Source organism: Bubalus bubalis, chromosome 10 (assembly GCF_019923935.1).
Source record: "Bubalus bubalis isolate 160015118507 breed Murrah chromosome 10, NDDB_SH_1, whole genome shotgun sequence".
In the NCBI taxonomy this organism is placed as follows: domain Eukaryota; kingdom Metazoa; phylum Chordata; class Mammalia; order Artiodactyla; family Bovidae; genus Bubalus; species Bubalus bubalis.
The window spans coordinates 70,827,597-70,852,735 of NC_059166.1; the positions used below are offsets into that span (position 1 = coordinate 70,827,597).

The 25,139-nt window shown below is 38.4% G+C and overlaps 1 protein-coding gene across 1 annotated transcript in view; it reads right to left on the bottom strand.

The window, feature by feature from the left end:
• ROS1 (ROS proto-oncogene 1, receptor tyrosine kinase) overlaps positions 1–8,775 on the bottom strand; it is a 114,907-nt gene extending 106,132 nt beyond the window's left edge. Inside the window, exon 1 of the mRNA XM_045161990.1 lies at positions 8,242–8,775. Within this exon, the coding sequence (XP_045017925.1) occupies positions 8,242–8,364 (123 nt within the window). The 5' untranslated portion in view covers positions 8,365–8,775. The remainder of the gene's footprint in view (positions 1–8,241) is intronic.
• Positions 8,776–25,139: the final 16,364 nt, after the last annotated feature.

Genomic DNA, 25,139 nt, shown 5'->3' on the forward strand with positions numbered 1-25,139 from the left:
CCCCTTGGGGCAGAGGGACAGGGAGCAGTGGTTAAGGGATAGGGTGTGCTCTTTTCACTAATTAGTGAAGTAACTGTATCTGTTCATGGTTACAGAGCCATTGTGCTTTTTGTTTTCTAGGTCAACATATTGTTGTCATGTTAACTTGCATCTCAGCCGATCATGAAAGTTGCCTCACAGAAGGTTTTAATCAAAGTGGCCAAACCAACAAAACAGGACATCCTGTTTCAAATTACACTCTCAACCTCATTTTGAACTGTTGCTTTTTCAGAGATTTGGCAAAATTCATGATAAGCCACTTAGCAAAGTGTTCACATTTGATGAAGCAATTTTTATATAAACATAATTTTCTGCCACCCAGTCCTTTAAAATGTCAACTATCCATGGTTAAATGAAAAGCAGTGCTACATTTTCAACTAGTTGCATGAAGACTTAAGGCACAGAGTCTAAAATTGTGCTCCTATTTAAAAGATTTCTCTACTCATATCTCTATAACTTGGATGCCAATCTTAAAAAAAAATAAACATTTTTTCCATCTTTCTCAGCTTCTCATAAACATAAGGGCCGTCAACCTTGTTTAGTATTTAAGCTTTTGAGTATCTGTATCCATCTTCCTTTCACATTGCTTAAATCTCACAGACAAAACAACTTGTACGTGACTACTAGAGCCTGTTACTGTAAAATGAAACAGAATACCACCCATTGTCGTCAAGAGTTACTAGATTCCCACCAGACTCCCCTGGGACTCCACCCTTCTGCTGTAGGGGGCATGGGTTCAATCCCTGGTGTGGGAACTAAGATCCCGCATGCCGGGCAAAAAGAATTATTAGATTCCCATCTGGATTTCCCATGAATCACCAAGTTAGCATACAATCACAACCCAGAAATTTCTAAATTGTTCACAAGCAGTACAATAGGTCAAGCTTGGTGCAGGTTTAACAGCATTTTGATTGAAGACCATCCTATTTTCATTCATATAGTCATGGCCTCAACATTTTTTGCTGATGGTTCATTGAAGCCCAGGGTTCTTTTCTTAAAAAAAAAAAAACAAAAACTAAAGTCTCATTTTTCTCATAGATAGATATGAGATTGATATTAATTCTTAAAGCCTAGTGTGCAAACACATTTGAGACTTGACACAGAGACAGTGTGTCTGCATACAGGTGTGCAAGCGAGTGCAACAGCTGCCATGTGACAAATTAGCGGTCAGATCTTCTAACCCTACCTCATGGCACATGGCATTTTTTTTTAAGCAGTCTTATTAAGAGCAAAGGGAAATATACCAATTCAGAATATTGCATATAGTGAAACAGATTCCTCTGTTTATTTCTCACATTTTCACAAATTTTAAGAACTTTTTTTTGCTGAAGGAAAATAAATGGAAACTAAGAAGGAAGAGTCTATAAATTGTTTATCCTCTCTCTGGTCATTTTTGAGTGGAGTCCTTCATGAGCAGAAAGGCTTACAAAAGATGGCAATGCTGAGTCTATGATAACCTGGTATGCACCCAAATAACCTTACATAAGTATGATATTGTTGTCAACCAGCCCTACTCATTGACTTAGAATTATAAGCAGAGGAAAACTAAGTGAATATTTTTAGTAACTCTAACTGGCACTAACCAGCACCAGCCTATGCTCAGCTGTGTTCAACTCTTTAGGACTCTATGGATGGTAGCCCACCACACTCCTCTGACCATGGGCTTTCCAGTCAAGAATACTGGAGTGGATAGCCATTTCTTCCTCCAGGGTATCTTCCTGACCCAGGAATGGAACCGGTGCCTCCTGTGACTCCTGCCTTGGCAGGCAAATTCTTTTCCCACTGAGTCACTTAGAAGGTCCAGTACTGACCAGAACCTTTCCTTAAAAGTTGCTGAATTTGAGCCTTTGAATTGGAGAGGTGATTAGTTCAGCAAGGAGCACACCATCTGTCCTGGGGTGACCCAGCACTACGAGCAAGATACATTTCAAGAGACAACAGAAAATCTAAAAGGGCTTGGAAGGTGGCTTAAGCATCTGTTGTGGCCTTTGGAACATCCTGTGCTTTTCAGAAGGTAGCAAAAAGATGACCATCACTGAGCTCATGGAGCCCTCTCTTTCCATTCCATGTAAGCACCATCCACTTTGCTGCTCACTTTCTCCAACCTCTAGAACAATGCCAAAAGTATAATGGTGTTCCATAACTATATGCTGAAGGAATAAATCCAAGAATTCAAGATGGCCTACTATTCAGGAAGGGTCCAGAAGTGCCTTGGAAGCATCACCCAGTGGCCTAGGATAATGAGGGATTACTCTCATTTCTTGAGAAGTAATCAGACATAGGAACCAAAGGACAAATGTTGACTTCTTTTCCTCTCATTTGGTATGTGAATAAAGATTCCTCTGATCTCCATTCCCTAACCATTTATATTTGTAGAGAAAGGAGAAGAAAGCTTAATATTTTTTGTTTTTAGATAATTAAGTACATAGAGAGTAAGAACTGTATCTTTTAGGTTAATTGTGCAACCAAATGCTTCATAGTTCTTTGTGTTCATAATTTTGTTCAAAATGAAGCTTTTGATTCCCCCTTATGTGATTGAAACACAACCAAATACAATGACATGTAAGAGAGTGAATTTGCAATTGAATTTTTTCCTATCCCTTCAAAAATTGGTGTTAGCTCATAAAAGCAAAAGGGTGAATACCTGGGTAGTTTTTAAACAATGAAACAACAGAGACGTTTCTTGGTGACCTTTAAGTCACACTGTAATAGTATTGAGTCTTTCTGTTGGCAGCTCTCAAAATTAAGTTTAATAAACCAAATGGTGTGCCCATCAAATGGTCTTGGGCAAGGTAGCTTCATGAGTCAGGTCTAGGGGGTTCAGATGAAGATGATTTTGTCAACACTCTTCCCTAATTTCCAACTCCCTCTCCATCCCCCTCCTCCCCATAATCATAGCTAACATTAGTGAGTGAGTCTCAAGTTCCAGGCACTCTTCTTGGTGTTTTACACTGAATCTCATTCAACGTCCCAACAACCCTATTTGGGAGATATTTTTATTAACTTCATTTTGCGGCTGAGAGACAGGGAGGTCTAGTAAGTTGTCCAAGAGTTAGGATTTTAATGGGGCACTAGTTGCCTCCAGAGCCTGTGCCCATAACCAAAGCACAGATGCTGCCTCTAATCTGTACCAAATTCCTCACTTTGGAGTGAGAGTTCTCGTCATTTACCTGAGCTCACCTCTTCCAATTACCTGCTTGAAAGACACTGTCCCAGTCCCAGATCTTAAATCCTCAACCCAACTCCTACTTCTTGGCACAAGCGTCCCTATATTGCCCACCTCAGGCAGAACTAACTTCACTCTTTACTTCCTACCTTATTAATGAAACAGAACAGAATGATCTGCATTTTGATCCCACATATATTTGCTCCTGATGTGATCATTTTAAAAGTTAGCTGTGTTGTTTAAACTTAGTATTCTCATCTGAAACATCAGTAGGATAATAATTAGTGCTTAAAGTTCTGTGAGGATTAAATTAAATTATACATTCATTATTATAGTACAGTGCCTGGCACTTAGAAATTTATTATTAATATTATGTGCAAATTTGCTATAAACAGCCTTTTGCAGACATATCATTAGTGATGCAATAATCTCTTCAGATAAATTTCTTGATGTTCAGGGTTAAAGGTATGCTTTCTCTTTTAATTTTGATATTTATTTACCCACTATTTTCTAGAATGCTATCAACTTACATCCTAACGAAAAGCACATGGAAGTTCCAGCTTATCCAAACTTGGCCAATTTTAAGATGTCTTTATCTCTGCAAATCTGATAGAATAAAAATTGATAATTCATTTTTCCTATGCAATTTTGTGTTGCTGTAAGGTTGAACATCTATCACATTTTTTTAGTCATTAGTGTTTCTTAGCCATTAATGTTTCTTTTTTTTAAAAAGCAGGCCTTCTTGTTCTGAACAATATTTAAATACTCTCCTTTACAAGAGTTGGTAAAATTGTGTTTATCATATGTAAAACTTTTTTCCATTCTTTGACTTTGTTTTTATTGTCTTCTGTTTATTGTCATATAGTTAATTTCTAAGCAGTTGAATTTATTAATAATTTCTTTTAGTGAATCTAGGTTTTTGAAACAGACTTCTTTGCCACTCCAAGATTATACAAATAGTCTTCCCTAACTTATCAAAATATTTTATAGGATGAGGTCTTGTTCTGTTTTTGTTGTCTGTTTGTATTTAAATTATATCTTTTAAAAATACCTCATGGAATTTATTTGAATCTGGTAGTAATATGTTAATAGGAGTTGAAACTTTTTGAATCTTTTTTTTTTTCACTTTTCTTTTCAAAGAAAGGAGTACTTTATTTTTTACTTTATCTTGTTTAGATTAGCTTAAGGTGTATGACAGAACTGAGTTTAAGGTACAGAGATTTTCCATCAACTCGCTGCTCCCACACATGCATAGCTTCTCCCATTATCAACACCATTCACCAGAATAGCACATTTTTAGTAAGCATGAGCCTACAGTGGAATAATCACAATCACCCAAAGTCCATAATTTACCTTAGGGTTCAGTCTTGGTATTTGGACAAAAGTATAATAATATAATATCATACAGAGTACTTTCACTGCTCTGACCATCCTCTGTGTTCTGCCCATTCATCTCCCCAGAGCCCAGCACCATCGCTCTCAACCACGGATCTTTCCAGTATCTCTGTAGCCTTGCCCTCTCCAGAACATCATACAGTTGGAGCTATACAGTCTTTTCAGATTGGCTTCATTCACTTAGTTAGGCATTTAGGTTTCCTCCATGTCTTTCGTGGCTTGATAGCTCGTTTCTTTTTATAATAGCTTTGAATAATATTTCCTTACCTGAATTATCAGTTTCCTTATTCTTTCACCTACTGAGGGAAGGAGTTATTTTTCATTCTAAATGGATAGCTTCACTTTGGTTTCAATTATCATCTTTATCCTATTCCACACTCCCTTATGTACACAGTATAATTTCTGGAGCATATTCTGTTTTACTGGCTTGCCTATTCCTGTATTGGTACATATTGTACTAATTTCTGGATATTTTATAGAATTTTGGAATTATGGTTTGGTGGCACTAGTGGTAAAGAACCCACTTGTCAATGCAGGAGACATAAGAGATGCAGGTTGGATCCCTGGGTTGGGAAGGTCCCCTGGAGGAGGACATGGCAAACCACCCCATTATTCTTGCCTGGAGAATCCCCATGGACAGAGGAGCCTGGAGGTCTACAGTCCATAGGGTCACAAAGAGTTGGACATGACTGAAGCAACTTAGCCCACATGTTATAAAGTTGTATATTGATATATAAGAAAGGTATTATATATATACATATATATATATACTTTTTTAAACAGGACAACCTTCTGAATCTTATTATTTCTGACAATCATATTGAATTGACTTGAGGCTTCTAAAAGAGCACTTCTGAGCACTAGGTCCTCAACTGTTGGGATTTGTTACTCAAAAAAAAAAAAAAGAGTTTTATTGCCAAAGAAGATTACAAAATTGTGATTCAACAAAGCCATCAATATGAGGTTGTATCCTGTTGAATCTACAAAACGAGGGTATGGGCAAAAAGCATTTCCATAAATTATTTGGCCATAAGTCTCTTTTGTTTTTTCTTTCATAAAGGATCTCACAATGCTAGTGTTCTGAAAAATAATAATTATTTTTTTGTTCTCTGCAGCACATGGCACATACAATCTTAAAATATCAGGTCAGTTAATACACTCAACTAATACATACAGATTCCTCCATTAGTGTAAAACCCACACTCAAACATAGAACTATGATTTGTGCATTTTGGGACAGCAGTTTTAACATTCCTTTCTACAAGACACTTTTGTTTCTTTTTAAAAGGCAAAGATGCCTCAATATCAACAATCACCCAGTGAGAATGATAATATAATATACATGTAATTTGAGTCTCAGGGCTTCCCAGGTGGTTCAGTGGTGAAGAATCTGCCTGCCAATGTAAGAGACGCAGGGGACACAGTTTTGATCCTTGGGTAGGGAAGATCGCTGGAGGAGCTGGCAACCCACTCCAGTATCCTTGGCTGGGCAATTCCAGAGGAGCCTGGCAGGTTACAATCCATGGGCCCAAAGAGACAGATACGACTGAGTGACTGAACATGCACAGAGTATCAGTAGGCAAGAAAAGGATATTGTAGAGGCAAACTTTTGAGAAATAATGACCAATAGTTTTGTTAAAATGTTGAGATACATGAATTGGCAGTTATAGTGAGTGTGTTGTACGTTATTTACCAAGCATGATAACAAAAAATTAATTAACAAACAGAACCACCCAATGACATCAAAGATGACCTGCATAGCAAAGTCCAAGCTAAAAACGATAGCATAGAAAAAAAAAAATTCAAACAGTGCAATAAACTCCAGCACTTTTCATATCGTTCCTCTGATCCATGGCTCTATTCATTGTCCTTTCACCTAGCTTTCGTCTCCCCTGCCCTGATGTGGGAGGAACAGATGGAGAACATGATTACCATCACTAGTCACACTGGCAGACCGTGTCTTCTGCAGTTGCCACCCATCAGCTGTGCCTTTCTCTGTAGGAGGTGAACGGAAGGCAACTCAGCAAAGGAACAGACTGTCTGCTCCTTCTGCCAAACCCTGAAATCAAGGAGCCCACACACAAAAATAAGATAAAACTAAGTTTAGCTAAAACATAAAATGGAGACTCCAATAAATGAAACAGCCAGCATCAGTTTTGATAGTCAGGAAATTAATAAACAAAGTATAGTGGCACATTCATGTGATGGAATATTTAAAATATATTAAGGACTGTATTGCCATAAAAACATCAAACATTCAAACAGTGCAATAAACTGTTTTCCTGTGTACGGGAAAATCCACAAAGTAATGTTCAATGAAAGAGCTGGGTGCACAGTGTGTTAAAAATTATATACATACTTGAGGAAAAAAAAATCACTGAAAGAAAATACAATTATAGGTCAATAGTTGTGGAATTACAGGATTTTTTCTTTTATTCTTCTTTTCCATAAACATTTTACAGTGAATATGTATTGTTTTTATAATCAGAGAAAAACATTTAATAAAAAAGAAAATATTTAATAGTCCCAGTTTTCCATTTTTAAATTTGGATATTTAGGTTTATAAAAACCCTAAAGCACATATTTCTACATTCGTGTAGTGACGTCTTCAGCAGAGAATTCTATAAAATACCAACCATATTTTTATTATTTTTTTCAACCATGTTTTTAAAAAGTGCTGAAACAATAGTAAGCTTAAGCAGTGTTTACAATGATAGTTTAAATTAAACCAAGAGTATAACACAAATACCTTTCCTTTTTCACTCTACCACAGACTTCTATCTCTAATACTTTAGCCTAATAATGAATAGTATTTGGTATTTTTTTATTTTAAAAATATGACTATAAGTATTGTCACATTGTCTTTAGATAAGAAGAGTGCATCTTTCCATGACTAGAATATATTTGGCTTTTAACGTTGATTCAGTGACTGTTTTAAGCACAAATAAGTCACAATAACTGTAAAGATGTGACACACTATTCAGGAGGAATGACACCCAGAAACGAGGAGAAAATCATAAATGTCCAGAAAAACTCACCAAAAATATTATAAATGCACAGACAGGAATTTACAAACAATTCTGTCATTTAATAATGATAATCATTATAAGTATATAATACATAAAACAACATGTAAATATATAATGATTAATAATAAGAAAAAGTGTTCTACATGGCATCCACATCTGCTTCCCTCATCATCCCCCTCCCGATACAATTGTCTGTCCACAATATAAATAGTACTTTTGCCTGCAATGACAAGGTATTGCCCTGTGGCCAAACCTATTTCATGCTTCAAGACAAATATAAATGATTTTGTAATAAATGAGTTTAACTGATATTTTTTAAGGTGTGCAAATTGATTTAATTTTTGCCTCCTTTGCCCGAATCCCATGCCCCCTGTTGCAAAAATAATAATAATAATAATATATGAACAGACAACTTGAAAGAAATAAAGTAGCTCTGCCCTACTTACTATAATCACAAACTTACTAACTTATTTTGGAAAAAGGACTCTTGCCTTGCCATCATTTCTCATGAGAAAACTTCTCATAAAGAGAAAATAATTCAACCAATATAACAAGCTGAATTCTATCTGTTCTGTTTCCTATAAAGACAAATATTAGACCAGGAAAACTTACCAGGTTAGTCACACATGACTTTAAACAGCTGTTTAAAACTGTACACTGGACCACAGAAATCCATACGCAGCCAAGAGTTGCAAAATTGACAAGTTTCAGACTAAGCCAGTAAACGTTCTTCATCACTTCACTAATGGCGGATTTTCAGATGAACTTTCTTCTCATTTTCTCCATTTCGCTATCTGAATCCTTTGGGTTTCATCACTTCAGTTCAAAGAGTGGCTGGTGGACTTTTTGGTCTTGTTTTGATGTGTTGGGATATCTTTGCCTTTTCAATAATGTTTAGAACTTTGAATACTAGATAGTTTGTATCATTCCCATAACAGCTATTTTATAACGAGGCTTCCTTTTACTCCCATAAAGAAAGTCACCCACTGAGTAAAGGTTAGGTCTTAGGAGAGCGCTTCACAAGGAAAGTAAACAAAGTGGAGAAGGCAAATTACATTTCAGCAAGCATGTGACAGGTGCACAGTCTGAGAGGGATCAGACTGTGGACCCTCCACCACTTCACTTCTTTGAGGTTTGTTCAGCTATGCAGGAAACTGGGTTTTAAGCATGTTTAGCAAACAGTAACACTATTCTAATAAAGAATTATCAGAAAAAAAAAAATCAAAGCGCCCAAATCAAATGATGCAGCAGAGAGGAAAAACATAACCCTTTGAAACCAAACATACATACTTTAAAATGAAAAAGCAAACAAACCTGAAATTAATAGACAGATACTCTGAGGGTCAGCTAAAGACAAGGAAGTTTGTTAGGCACTTTCAGAACTTCACTACATATTAACTAAAACACTGCCTTATCAAATCTATTGAGACAGAGAACTGGAACTAGCCACCACAGAGACCTAAGATATGTCTGAGGGTAACTGTCTTGAAAAGGAAATATTGTACAAATTTCAATCTGCTCAGCATGGAGATGAAGTTCAAGCCCAAAACAAAGAATTTTAAAAATTTGCAACATACAGAAGTGAGTCATTCTGGATAGCTACTTTTTAGATCGCCGAGGGTTAACTCTTTAAGGCCAGATATTGTCATGTTGGTATTTTTTCTCATGACAATCTATAGTTTCAAATCAACTTCCTTGTCTTCTTAAATAAATTAAACTGTTGTAACTTACCCTTGTGTTAATGACATGAAGTTCTCATTGTGAGGAACACCCACCTGAGGGTTTGTTTCGAGCTGAGCATCCTTTAGTAAATGCTAACCAAACTGATGAACAACATGAAGAAGAATGGTACTGACTCTAGATTGACCCCTAAAACCTGGTCTCTTGAAAAAATTCCCCACCCTCTGCCTATTTTTTGTTCATTGTCTGCATTTGAAAGAACATAGATCACAGAATATGCAACTCTCCAATTTCTTGGTCAGAGGATATGGCCATTTTTCTACAAAAGTATGTTTAAATCAGAGGATAAACTTTCTTGCCTATGGAATTTTCTCTTCCCAAAGAAATGTATCTTTTTTCCGGTGCGACTAGCGCTTTATGTCTTATTAGCACAAGTAATATTTGTAACTGTTACTTCACTAAGTGGACCACTAAGTACTTCCTTTAAAACCTAAATATAATCTTTACTCTCACTTAATCTAATTTTTGGTGTATCCTTTCAATATCAAGATTTGTGCTTATTCTGATTTGAGGAATTTAACTGGCACATAGATTCACACTTGTGAAAAATGAAGTATATTCCAAGATGTTTGTTGTAAAATTAATTATATTAGCAAAAGACTTAACCTAAAATTTTGATAATCTAATAGTGGATCAACCATTAATTCACACAACTTGTCCAGGTGATTTCTCCAAATAGACTTCTTTGGACTTCTTCACAGCACAATAATCACCAAGCAATTGGGTAGCTTGCATGGTGACTTAGAGCTTTGATAAAAGTGTGCCAGGGTTATGTGTATTGACTTTCATGATTCATCTTTAGAAATCATTCAGCTATTTTTTTTAATGAGGCTATTTTCCCCATTTTATTGGTTACCAGAAAGGCACAAAACTGCCCTGATTCAAGGAAAGGGGAATTAGACCCTACCTTTTGAGATGGGAATGGCAAAGTCCTAGAAGAACATGTAGGATGGGAGAGACTGTTGCACCATCTTTGGAATAAAATCTGCCACCGTGTAGGCAGTCATGACTGGAATGTAGAAGTTTCAGTTACCACAGTTTAGTTAACTAACAACACAGTTCAAACTTCAGTTAGCACAATATATTACCTGTGGGTATTGTGCATTAAATACAAACTTCTCTGCTATCTCTGCAGTCCACAAATCAGATGTATATAACAGATGCACATTAAGATCAGATATCAGCCATGTCACCTCTTTCAAAGTTTATCAGTGATCAGCCACTCACTGCATATCTGTTATTCCGCTCTTACACAGACAGCAAAGCAAGGCGGCCTGTTGCCTCCCTGTCTCCAGGTGATAAACCCACATGACATTCTGCAAAATGATGTTTAGAAAAATGGATAATTGAAAAAAGGAATTGGCCGACAAAGATAAAATTGCAGCAGAGAAATAAAAATTGATGAAACTGGAAGTGATATTTGAATCAAATGTAAATGGAGGATTTGATACCGAAAACAAAGGCAACAAAAGCAAAAATAAACAAAGAGAACTATAGCAAACTAAGAAGTTTCTGCATAGCTAAGGAACTCATCAACAAAATGAAAAAGCAACCTACAGAATGAGAGAAAATATTTGCAAATCACATATCTGACAAGAGGTTAATATTTATTTGTAATGTCTGAGTTTTGTACCATGTGTACATACTACAGCTTCAAAAAATTAATAACTTTTTAACATATTCTGAATGAGAATTTGAAAGCATCGATTGCAAGCTCCAAATTCATCTCAAGTTAGAATAGAATACTTGAAACACGTGACTAGAGTTCACACCAAACAAGTTTCTCCAAGATGGCTTTGAACAAAATTTTTGTACATGCATTAAAAATGTTATCCTAACAAATAAGACTTAAAACTCCTGCAAATCCCTTAGAATAAATTGACTTTCCCATGGGATCAATTCTGCAATGAACAGATCACATTCTGAAACAATGGCCTGGTTCATAGTTGAATCAGTGAGGCGGCACTATGAGAGGAGAAATTGTTAAAATGTTCCTTTATAATCCTTGGTGGCTCAGATGGTAAAGCGTCTGTCTACAGTGGGAGACCTGGGTTCGATCCCTGGGTCAGAAAGATTCCCTGGAGAAGGAAATGGCAACCCACTCTAGTACTCTTGCCTAGAAAAATCCCATGGACAGAGGAGCCTGGTGCAGGCTACTGTCCATGGGATCACAAAGAGTCAAATACGACTGAGCAACTTCACTTTCACTTTCCTTTATTCTAATCCTATTTCGTTCGAATAAGCTTTACAGATGGTTAACAACAGATTTGATGTGATCAAATACATCTGAGTTTTGAAATTATATATATTGAAAATATACAATGTACATCCTCAAACTCAGTTGCAGTCTATCAGTACCACATGGGGAATAACATTTTACAGGGAAATAAAATTTTACAATCATCAAAAGGAGCCCCAGAGAAGGACCTTTTACACTACCAGGCTTGAGAAGGGCCATGTCAACATTCATGGCCTAAGAATTTGCCATGCAAGCAAATTCTTACTCCAGCACATGGCCTTGCCATCCTGCGTTACTACTTTATCAGACCCACTAGAAGCCTGATCATGGTCTGCCATAGCACATGTGCTGAACCTTGAAATTGGCTAAAAAGACAGATACACTAGCCATCACCAAGGCAATAATTACTCCTATGGTGGGTATCAATCGAGGGGGTGTGGTCCTCCACTGACATTCATCAGAGCCAGTGTATCTCCTCTCCATGCCTCAAGGAAGGGATGATGCTATAGCATGCCAAGGAGGAAAGTATTAAATTATTAGCTTTTCAGGTTCAACAGCCAATGTCCTCGCCAGGAGAAACAGAGGCCAGAGACACACATTTCAGTTTCTGGTCTGCAATTTGGATTTGCTACATTATTATCAAATTTAAGTTGTATTTTAGCCTTGGACCTCAGTGGCTGAAATGCACAAGTGAGGAGTTATTAGACACTCGTGTCCTCCACACTCCTTCCCTGAGACTTGAAGGTGGAAATAGGATCTATTACGCCACCCCTTTTGCACGGAACAACAAGAGATAAAAATCACAATAGAAAGGCATCATTTTTTTTTCCAGTTCTTCTCGTATATTTATTTACCTCTGAGTGCTCAGGGGATTTTATTGTTGCTGTTGTTCAGAGCCTGTTTCCCTGCTGCTTCCAAGTTTGGAGCTTTCTCAAATTCATCAAGTTCTAGGAGGCTGGTTTTTAAGTGGTTGCTCTTTGTATGAGGTACTTAATGGTTCTTAAAAATCTGCCTCAGGAGGAGTTTTTTAATGGCTTGAATAAATTAATGCTGTAATATTAGGTAGAAAGGAATGTATAAAATTATGTATGTATTCTGAGACTGGTCTCAAGTATGTAAAGTAAAACTAGCTCCCTCTCTCCCTCCCTCGCCCATCTTTCCTACCCTCCCTCACTCCTTTCTCCTTTCTTTCTTTCTTCACCAGAGAAAAAATATTCTGATATATTTCTACCATTTTTTTTTTCGGTTTTATTTTGAAAGTATTTGCACTTTTTGAGCCTTTTAAATCTAATTGAGACTAAAAAGCCTTGTGTTTTCATGGAAAATACTTTCAGAAATGGAATCCAGACACTGGATGACCACTTAACATTTTACCTACAGCCAGCCCTGAAGTGAAAACTGCTTTTGTAATAAAGTTGAGAGGTTTTCAAATGCCAAATCAGGCCCTCTTCTCCCAGCCTCCAGATCAGAGGAGTCAGAATCTACAGCAGGGTTCTCATGGTTCCTCTCCGACAAGAGTGCCTCCAACTTTTGTTTTCTTTTTTTCTGCTTTTTGACCACACCCCACAGCAGGCAGGATCCCAGTTCCCCTACCAGGGATAGAACCTGTGCTCTCTGCAGTGAAGGTGCGGTGTCTTAACCACTGGACTGCCAGGGAAGTCCCAGCCTTTGTTCTTAATGAAGCTTCTCCAAGTGTGGCACTGGGGCCCAGGAACCCTGCAGTATCACACAGCACCACCTTGCAGACCGCCATCACCCCACTGGAACAACCACTGCTGTTTCAAACCCTACTCCAGGCATGAAATACATGAACAGAACAAAGAGAGCAACTGCTGAAGGACAGAAGGTGGTCACAGGACAGGAAAGCCCTGATGCAGCTCCCTGAGCCAGGGAACCTCGATGGGACATGGGAGCAGGTGAGGGAGGCAGCGACTCTGACCCATGAGAACCAAGTCCCAGGACTTTTATCTTGTAATGAAGTTGCACACCCTAAGAAATGTGGGATTATAACTGTAATTATTAAGCTGTGAGTGATGTGGGAAAAACTTCAACATCGTCCTTAATACAGATATTGAGAAACAAATAAAAGAGGGGGGAACACAGGAAAACTTACCCAATAACTAATTATGTTGCAGGAAAATGGGGATCAAGAGGATGGTCCTGTCCCAGGTCTTAGGCGAGTTCCTGGGAAGGGCCACCAAGTGAGGGTCCCTGGCTTCACACAGGAAAGAATTCAAGAGCGATCCATAGTAAAGTGGAAGCAAGTTTATTTAGAGAGATACACATTCCCGAGTCACAATAAGGTCCATCTCAGAAAGTGAGAGCAGCCCCAGGGTGCAGGAGTGGTTGTTAATAGTTTTTACGGGCTGGGTAATTTCATAGGCTACTGAGCGGGAGGAATATTCTATCTCTGAGAATGGGTAGAGATTTCCAGGAACAGGGGCACTGCCCATTGTTTGGACTTTTCTGCTCAGCCTCAGAACTGCCATGGTGCCTGTGCGTGTGTCATTTAGCCTAACGTATTGCAATGACTGTATAGTGAGGCTCAGGGTCTACTGCAAGTCCAGTCTTCCAGCATCTTGCGCCTAGTAGATTCTAACCAGTTTTCCTTAAGTCCTCAACAGCTGCGCCATTCTTTTAACGGTTATGCCCTGCCCCCTTCCTTCCTATTTCTATTACATCATTTATTGTTGTTTACCATTTACGTCTTAGTCTGAGCACAAAACCAATTAGCTTTAAATACCAATGTCTTTCCAAGAATACCACCAAAGGTCACCTAGGAAAGAGAAGAAAAGGAATCTTCCAGGTTTTTCTTTGCTTCAGAAATTACTGCAGTGGTAAAGAGAGGCTCTTGGTATGTCAGAAAACAGTTCTTCACCCTTAGCGGGTATGGAAAGATCAATTACTACCATCAAGGTAGACATGGTATTAGATTTCAAAGCACGTTATTTCTCTTATGTCCCCCACCTCCAACATGTCTCTGACGTCAGAGCCCTCACCTTTCCGGTCTTCTGGAAATAGTACAGTAGTTAGAGCACGGACTCCTATATTAGCCTGTGTCCGATCCTGGCTCCACCTATGAGCTTTGGAGTTATTTCAGTTCTGTCTGACTCAACTTCCTCATCTCTAGGTGGAGATTATTACAGATTCAATCACAGTGTATTAGTACCTGCCACTTGGTATGATCTTGGTCAATTTCTTCACGTTTAAGAATTTTGTCACTCTAGGTACAAAGGTTGTTTCAGTTGAGGTTAAATTAGTTCTAATGACTTGTTCATTGACTCTTTGACAGTTATTGAATTGACTGTTTGAACAGTTATTTGGCACTATGTGCCAAAGACCATGCAAAGAACTATGAAGACACCAGTGGACCAAGCAGATCAAAATCTCTGTCGTTACTTGGGTAGGGACCAGAAGACACAGTAGACATAAACAGGTAAAACTCATACTAAGTTATTATATGCTAATAAGTTCTAAAGAGGAAAAAGGACAGATTTGGGGGATAGAGGGCTGAATTTGTAGGTTGCTATATTAGATATTATAGCACTGAGTAAACTCTGATGTAAGCACTGAGTAAGCACTGACCCTGATGCTGGGAGGGATTGGGGGCAGGAAGAGAAGGGGACAACAGAGGATGGGATGGCTGGATGGCATCACTGACTCGATGGACATGAGTTTGGGTAAACTCCAGGAGTTGGTGATGGACAGGGAGGCCTGGCGTGCTGCGATTCATGGGGTCACAAAGAGTCGGACACGACTGAGCGACTGAACTGAACTGAAATTCTATATAATTTTGTTTATTATTTAAGATATATAAGATTGTGATTTTAACTGAAACAGTGAACTAGTTCCATTATATGAACCAATTCCATATAACAAGGTTATCTGCTCACAAATTAAAAACATTTGCACAAACATTATTTTCTTTAGCTATTTGTGTTTAGTAAAAAGACGTCTCCATCCCTCTCACATATTTTTCAACAAGAATACTTTGACCACTTACAAGCAAAGATTAGAGCCAAGAGCAAAGTGCTTTATTTCAAAAGCTCTTATTGCTATTGTGGACGACAGACACAATGTTTAAACTCAGAGATGATGAACTAGGAAACCATGACTTCAGACTTAGCAAGGTTGTTTGTTTATCAAATCACCAGATTTGCATTTGCAAATATTGCAACATATACCTCAGACAAACATTCCAATTGAATCTTTCGCTAGAAAGAAATTTTACAACACAAATTGATTGCAAAGCTCCTCTAAAATAGTTTATAATAATATAATTTTGTATTTTAAATAATTAGTATTTATTTTATTAATTATTTTAGTCTTATTAACAGATTTATACCATTAAATATTTTAAATTTTAAAATTTAATCAAATATTTTAAATATAAGTAATAATATGATATACTATTAGCTATAATAAAATATGATTAAATATCATTAAACAATGCAGTTTAATATTACTAAAAATATATTTAACAATGTAACTTAAAATACTATAATATTTACTTTTTTATTTCAAAGACTGGGCTCGGAGAAGGAGGTTAATTCAAACCACAGGCATCTGGACATTAATAGCCAACAGCCTAATATGGCGATCAGTGCTGAGCTGCCATATCATCAAGGAGGCATGAGTGCCCGTTTTCTGCCTGGCGAGAGCATGGTAAATTGCTTTGCGGGCCTCAATCAGGGTTCCCATTTAAAAGGCAATCACTAAGGGAAACAGTCTGCAATTGGAATTTTGAAAATATGCTATTCGAATGTTTTTGTTTATGTGTCAGAGTTTAATTACATGTTTGGATATACACACATAATTCAGGATGGTTCTTGTGGTTTTCTTCTATCATGAGTTTTGTATCAACACACAAATATAGCTGTTGTGATTAATTCACACAGAATGAGCAAAGTCTGTGTACTATACACTAAGAAATGGTTTATGTGGGTTATCTTGTTATAGTCTAAGATTCGAAAAAATAACTATTAGCATATCCACTTTGCAGTTGAGAAAACTGAGGCCTGAAAGGTTAAAAAAGTTTCTTAGGTTCAGATAGATGAAAGGCAGCAGAATTTGGGAATGAGACCCATATTTATCTAACCCTAAGGTCCATAACCTTAATCTTAACATTAACCTTGACATTAAACTGTCTTTAGCCAGGTAATGTTTTCAGTGGCTCATCAGCAATCTTTTCATCTTTCTGAAATGGACTATCTAATTTGTAGAATAGTCCTGCTCCTTTTAAGGTAGAAATGCATTTTATTTAGCACTATCAATTTAAAGTTTAGAGTAGTTCCCACTTCCCACCTTCACCCCCAAATTTAAAACAATGATAATAATAATAACAGGAGAAAAGCAATCCCTGAATTATAATGTATTACATTCTGATTGTTGCTATAACTAATCATTTCTCAAGTTTTAGATATGAACAAAGCTCTTGGAAGAATGGCAACATTTAAAGTGTATTATTATCATTTGTAATAGTAACATTCTTTATATAAGACTTACATTATGCTAGATATTTCTTAGAATATATGAAATATACTACATATTTCTCAAAGGAGTTACCAAGACAAAGATCTAAGACCAAATAGGGTTTGGACAAGAGACTAAACTTTGGCTTAAGTAAGTGTTAGTCACTCAGTCATGTTCAACTCTTTGTGACCCCATGAACTGTAACAGTTCATGAGCCTCCTCTGTCCATGGAATTCTCCAGGCAAGAATACTCAAGAGGGTAGCCATACCCTTCTCAAAGGGATCTTCCCAACCCAGGGATCAAACCCAGGTCTCCTACATTGCAGGCAGATTCTTTACTGCCTGAGCCACCACAGAAGCCAAAATTTTGGCTTACTGAGAACTAAAAATGTCCTTATGAATATGTCATTAGGTCAATCAGATTGTTCCCTGATCTCTAGAACTGTGAAAAGTTGATCCAACTAAATCCCTCTGACATGTGTGAGATAACTAAACTTCATTGGCCTGTTCTAATCACCAACACTGCTATGTTCACAAGATCACAATGTTCTGTGCTTTTGATTCCTCTCCCTGGGAGAACTCTGACAGCAAAGGAGAATTTATGAGTTAAGTGGGGATGATGGCCATCTCCACACTTGGGTTTGTGTTTTGGGCTTTAAGCCATTCACGAGCTCAAATTTTCTTTCTATCTCTAGTTTTGACTTTAAAATTCATACAAATTTAGCAGGTTATTGAATTAACACTGGGCCCACCTACTTTCAGACTTCTTTAAATGAGATCATGTTTGTGTTGTTTAATATATTTTCAATTTGTTACTGTGATTCTTAGTCAAGAGTTTCTAAAGTGATACACTATGCTGCTGCTAAGTCATTTCAGTTGTGTCTGACTCTGTGCGACCCCATAGACAGCAGCCCACCAGGCTCCTCTGTCCCTGGGATTCTCCAGGCAAGAACACTGGAGTGGGTTGCCATTTCCTTCAATGCATGAAAGTGAAAAGTAAAAGTGAAGTCGCTCAGTCACGTCCGACTCTTAGCAACCCCATGGACTGCAGCCTACAGGGCTCCTCTGTCCATGGGATTTTCCAGGCAAGAGTACTGGAGTGGGTTGCCATTGCCTTCTCCGAAAGTGACACACTATAATAAAAACAAAAAGAATATGAAATGATAACAGATAAAAATGAAGCCTAACACCTTGCAGGTCATACAAAAATGTTTGTGGGTGATAATATTGGTATCAAACATGAAAAGATTTACTGTCAAAAATTCACAATAACTCTATTTTTCTTTTTCTGGTAGCTTATCCTATTTACATGGAAAGAATGGATCCTAATTAAGCTTCAGGAGCACAGAGTTGTTATTTACTAGTAAGGTTTGTTCTAGGTATTAAACAGTCTTACAGCCATGAAATTAAAAGAAAATTGGAAGAAAAGCCATGACAAACCCACACATCATATTAAAAAGCAGAGACATTACTTTTCTGACAAAGGTCCCTATAGTCAAAGGTATGTTTTTCCAGCATACAGTTTTTCTAACATTTCATGTACAGATATGAGAGTTGGACCATAAAGACGACTGAGCACCAAAGAATTGATCTTCTGAATTGTGGTGCTGGAGAAGATTCAAGAGTCCCTTGGTTTACTGCAAGGAGATTAAACTAGTCCATCCTAAAAGAAATCAATCCTGAATATTCATTGGAAGGACTGATGCTGAAGCTGAAACTCCAATACTTTGGCCACCTGATGTGAAGAAGTTGACTCATTGGAAAACACCCTGATACTGGGAAAGATTGAAGGCAGGAGGAGAAGAGGGTGACAGAGGATGAGATGATTGGATGGCATCATTGATTCAATGGACACGAGTTTGAGCAAACTCTGGAAGACAGTGAAGGACAAGGAAGCTTGGCATGCTACAGTCCATGGGGTTACAAAGAGCCGGACATGACTTAGTGACTGAATGACAACAACCAAACTCGGTACGCTATCTACAGTCAACATGGCTGTGTGTTTCAATATTATGTGTAGTGTGATTATATAAAGCAGATCAACTACTGTAATCAATATTGTATTCTTTCAGTTGCTTTTATATCTACCTTGAATTTTCACTGAAATAGCCACTTTAAAACCCTGGCTCAGTTGTTTTGAAGGGACTCCTCAGCAGCTAATCCACCCCAAGCCACTTATTTCAAGTGTAAAAGAGAAGTATGATGTCTTCCATATGCCACCTCCTTTCTGAGTCTCAACTTCCATCTGTTCCACTGGAAACTGAATAGTCACAGTTTCTCAGAGGAACAAGAGAGCCTGTAAATGAATCTCAAGGGACCCAGCTGTGAGGGCTGTGGTGTGATCACTGCCTCCCTGCCCGCCAGGATAAGCACTGCCCTCGTCACGAATGGACACTCCTTCTAGAGGCACAGGTGCACTTCTAAGACTGGACAACAATTCACACTTTGGATGCTTCATTCTATTCAGACTTGGAAATGCCAAATAGACGGCCTCTGAGACTAATTCTATACCAATACACAATGTATTAATAAAAATAAACCGCCGCTACCTAAAACACTTGGTGGCTTCCCATTTCCCTTTAGACTGTTTAATTAATTAAACAGGGAGGTCATTAGTCTGAGTTGGTTCTAATACTCTGGTGGTTGAGGTAAGCAAACCAAATAAGCCTGCCTATAAATGCCTCGAGGCTGAGAAATTGAAACCTGAGAACAACCCATCACGAACAGCCAACTGGGCTTTTCCCAAATGAGGCAACTGCTCAATCAAATAATTTCCTTGGGACTTCCCTGGCTGCCAATGCACAGGGCCCCACTCGGGGTTCCATCCCTGGTCAGGGAAAAAAGATCACACATGTCAAGCGGCATGGCCAAATAAAATAGATAAATAATTTCCTTGCTTTGCCTCTTCATTTAGCTGTGTGAGTCTCTCCCCTAGCTCCTGTCCACAGAGCACTTCTACCCACTTCCCGCCTAACGAATTCTGATTTGGCACTGCCCCATTAGAATCTATATTTGCTCACATAAACTCTTAAAATTATTAATGTGCCACAGTTTACCCTTTAACAGTTCAACATCTAAAAGTCCCTAAAATGAATATGGTTTATGAGGGCCCCCTCAGCCTACCTGCTCCGGCTTCTCTCCCTCTGATCTCCTTACATCAGCCTCTAACTGGCCAGAGCGCTTTCTGGTTCTTTTCTTCCACAGCGAGCCTTCCCTCGTCAGTCTCCACCACCTGAAAGACCCACCCCTCTCTCCATCTGACTCCTCTCGCCCATCCCCTCCCACCACGTTCCCAGTTGCCCTCTCAAGACTAGGTTGGTTCCCTCATTCCATGGTCCCCTGGATCCCTCTTTCGGCTCATAGTTGGCACACCTGTAATTATTTGCTGATTAATTACTCTTCAGTTATTTGTATTAAGGCTGTATTCCTTACTAGATTATCAATCACTTGAGAGTAGCAGTGTTCTCACTGCTGACTCCTTGAACGAAAATTTAGCCAATAGGCTCAAGCATGTGAAATGGGCTGATATTTGAACATCAGTTTCACATGATTCAACCTAACACCTGTTCAACAAATACTTATTAAGCAAACACATTCAAAAACATTCACTGTGGTTTTAGGATTTCTGGGTGTGTGTGTGTTCAGCAATTGTTAGCAGTTATTAAAAGAATCTCAAATTATGCTAATTTTAACTGTTGTTCAAAGTGTTAAATGTTATTTTAAAAATCTCAAATTCTGCTAATTTTAAAAATTTAATTGGGTTTCACACAATTTTTTTTTCCACACAAATTTTTTTCAAAGTTAAATACAATAATGAACTCTAAAGAACGGGTCCTACTTGAAATACATCAGTAGTTTCCCTCTACTGCTTTGATCTTAGGCCAGTTTTCTGTTCACGTGAGTTTTCTTCATTCTTCTGTAGATTTAGCTGAAATAGTTATACCTGGAGCTCCCGGGAGCCCCTACAGGTGAATCCCACAGGATTTCCCTCCTACCTGTGGAAGGAGGAACCAGGACCGGATCTAGATTTTGCACTGCCACACACCTGCTTCAGACGCCCTTCTTCACTTTCCCTTCCTGAATTGAATTTAATTGTTTAAAACCATGACTGGTTCTCTCAGTCAGCAGCTCCTCTCCAGGGATGCCTTGCGAAAACTCCCCGAACTTTTACACTGAATATATGGAATCGTTTACCTAGAATGACAGTTCACCCAACCCAGCACTTGGTCAGTATCTGGGGTGACAACACGAGGAAAATAGGATGTGCATGAACAACAGTCACGACAATTGTGCCTCGGGAGGCCAACCAGATTGCTCAAGACCCACCTGCCTTCAGTCCTTACAGCAACTCAACTCAGTGAACATGTTATCAAACCCATTTTACAGGTGAGGAAACTGAGGCTTGAGCAGTGAGGCGTCACACCCAGATAGATATATCTCTGAATCTCTCAGGCAAAGTTGCATCTGAAATTGATGGCTTCCTTACTCTCTCAACTCATTTGCAAGTTAATTGATTCCATAGCTTATAGACGTGAAAGGTGTTAATCATGGAAACTTTTACACGTACTTTTTTTTTTCATGTTTTTCCATATTATTCATCATTCTGTTTCCTGACAGTCTGCTACAGTGGAAGCATGACACTGAGGATCTATTCTCTTTTGTAAACAACTTTATTGAAATATAATTCACATACCAGACAATTTGCCCATTTAAAGTATGATATTCCATGGCTTTTAGTCTATTTACAGAGTTGTGAAATCACTACCACTATCTAATCTAAGAACATTTCATCATCCGAAAAAGAAACGCATACCCATTAACATTCCACATTCCCGCTCCCTCCAGCCCCTGGCAACCACTAATTTACTTTCTGTCTCTATGGATTTGCCTACTCTGGACATTTCATATAAATGGAATCACAATTGTGGCCTTTTAGGTCCACTGCTTTTACTTAGTGTGGTGTCTTCAAGAGTTATCCAGGGTTGTAGCCTGTATCAGTATTTAATTCATTTTTATTGCTCAATAATATTCCATTGTATGAATATACCACATTTTATTTGTCCATTCAAACAGATGACAAACTTTTGGACTGCTTCCATTTGGGAATGATTATGAATAACACTGTTCATGACACTAGCTCCATTTGCTTTCAGCTCACCATACTCCCCTTTTACTCTATAGTGATTACAATGAGCTCCCCTATGTCTGTGACAAATTACTAGAAAGAAAGAAGGCTAAAATCCCTGGGCAAGATAGCAATATGTGGGTCACTCTCTGGGTGATCAAGTCTTTCTGGTTTGTCCAGAAAGTGAAGTGAAAGCGTTAGTCACTCATTCGTGTCCAGCTCTTTGCAACTCCATGGTCTACCCTGGAATTCTCCAGGCAAGAATACTAAAGTGGGTTGCCATTCCCTTCTCCAGGGGATCTTCCTGACCCAGGGATCGAACCCAGGTCTCCTGCATTGCAGGCAGATTCTTTACTGTCTGCATTACCAGGGAAGTCTGGTTTGCCCAGAACTTCTCCAGTTTTAACATGGAAATTCCTGCATCCTAGGAAGACTTTTCGTTCCGGACAAACCAGGATGATTGGCCAATCTCAACTGGGCCTTAGCTCAAAAAAGAAACCCATTTTTCCAGAATGAGTTTTGTGGTTTCTGGTGGTGGTATAATTAATTTTTTTAAACTGGCTTTTGCGGTACCTATCATTTTACATATTTCTGGTGATGTTATATTTTTTAAACTGGCTTATGGAGTAACTATTCTTTTACATAGTTTCATTGGAGTAGAAAACCATTATTCTTTTAATTTCTGCATGGTGAACAATGCCCCAAAATTTCACAATTTCACTTATACTATTTTAAAGTTATGCATATTATCTACTTAACTATTTATCTGGTGGGTAGATAGATACTATTTGCCCTGCATTTTTATTTTCCTTGTTTGATTTTTTTTATTTTTTTGTTTTTAAACTTTACAATATTGTATTAGTTTTGCCAAATATCAAAATGAATCCGCCACAGGTATACCTGTGTTCCCCATCCTGAACCCTCTTCCCTCCTCCCTCCCCTTGTTTGATATGTTTAAAGACTTTGTCTTTGGGAGCAGGTTCACAGTAAAATAAAATGGAAGGTATAGAGATTTCCTATATCCCCCCAGCTTCTACACATACATTGCCTCCTCCATAATCAAAGTCTCCCAGTGAAGTGGTAGGTTTGTTACAATTGCTTGCCCTGAATATTTTTAGGCAGGGTACTAGTTAGTTATTAAAAGACCTCCCTAAAAGCTGAAACAGGCTTCCCAGGAGACACAGTGGTAAAGAATCTGCCGCCTGCCAATCCACGAGATGCAAAGAGACATGAGTTCAATCCCTAAGTGGGGAAGATCCCCTGGAGTAAGAAATGGCAACCTGTTCCAGTATTCTTGCCTGGAAAATGCCACAGACAGAGGAGCCTGGCCAGTTACAGTCCAAAGGGTCACTGAGAGTCAGACATGACTGAACACCACTACCCCAAAAACTGAAAAGCCTCATGTCCACAGGGTGGCAGTGTAACACTCCATGAACCCAAATGGAATTCAAGTAACACCTGTGTTAATAAAACCTAATCTTTATAGGGAAATGGCAAAGGCCAATCAACTCCTCCTGAGATCAGTGGCTTTTTTCTGTGGCTGGTAAATGGACCCAGATGGTTAAGGACTGATGTTTCCAAACCACCCTGGAGCCCTAACAAGAAATACAAACTTTTTTAAAATTTTATTTTAATTGGAGGCTAGTTACTTTACAATATTGTGGTGCTTTTTGCCATACATTCACATGAATTAGCCATGGGTGTACATGTGTTCCCCATCCTGACCCCCCCTCCCACCTCCCTCCCCATCCCATCCCTCAGGGTCATCCCAGTGCACTGGCCCTGAGCACCCTGTCTCATGCATCGAACCTGGACTGGCGATCTATTTCACATATGGTAATATACATGTTTCAATGCTGTTTTCTCAAATCATCCCACCCTCATCTTTTCCCACAGAGTCCAAAAGTCTGTTCTTTACATCTGTGTCTCTTTTGCTGTCTTGCGTACAGGGGTCATGGCTATCATCTTTCTAAATTCCATATATATACGTTAATATACTGTATTGGTGTGTTTCTTTCTGGCTTACTTCACTCTGTATAATAGGTTCCAGTTTCATCCACCTCATTAGAAATTATTCAAATGCATTTTTTTAATAACTGAGTAATATTCCATTGCGTATATATACCACAGCTTTCTTATCCATTTGTCTGCCAATAGACATCTAGGTTGCTTCCATGTCTTGGCTATTGTAAACAGTGCTGCGATGAACACTGGGGTACACATGCCTCTTTCAATTCTGGTTTCCTCGGTGTGTATGCCCAGCAGTGGGATTGTTGGGTCATATGACAGAAGAAATATAAACTTGATCAAACAGTTCAAAGGCTAACATTGCATGCCTTTGTTAAAGCTTTCTTAAAAATTTCTTCTGACAAAATCTTAGAATCTTGCTGCTGCTGCTGCTAAGTGACTTCAGTCGTGTCCGCCTCTGTGCGACCCCATAGACATCAGCCCACCAGGCTCCCCCGTCCCTGGGATTCTCCAGGCAAGAACACTGGAGTGGGTTGCCATTTCCTTCTCCGATGCATGAAAGTGAAAAGTGAAAGTAAAGTCGCTCAGTCGTGTCCAACTCTTCAAGACCCCATGGACTGCAGCCTACCAGGCTCCTCTGTCCATGGGATTTTCCAGGCAAGAGTACTAAAGTGGGGTGCCATCTCCTTCTCCACTTAGAATCTTAGGGCCTTAAAAATCACAAAATTCAGTGTTTTCTGCCTTTTTTCCACAAAAAAAAACCCCACAAAACACATTTTCAGACACTACACATGCCCCTGACATTTCATGAATTATAACTTCACACCTTTCCCTCAACTTAAGGAAGAGTTTTGAAATTCAGGTAAATGACAGGGATATAAGGGTAATCTTGAATCTTGTCTAGTTTTTAATTTATTCATTCAATAGCTTCAATACTTGCTTCATAGAAATAAATTTCTTTTACAT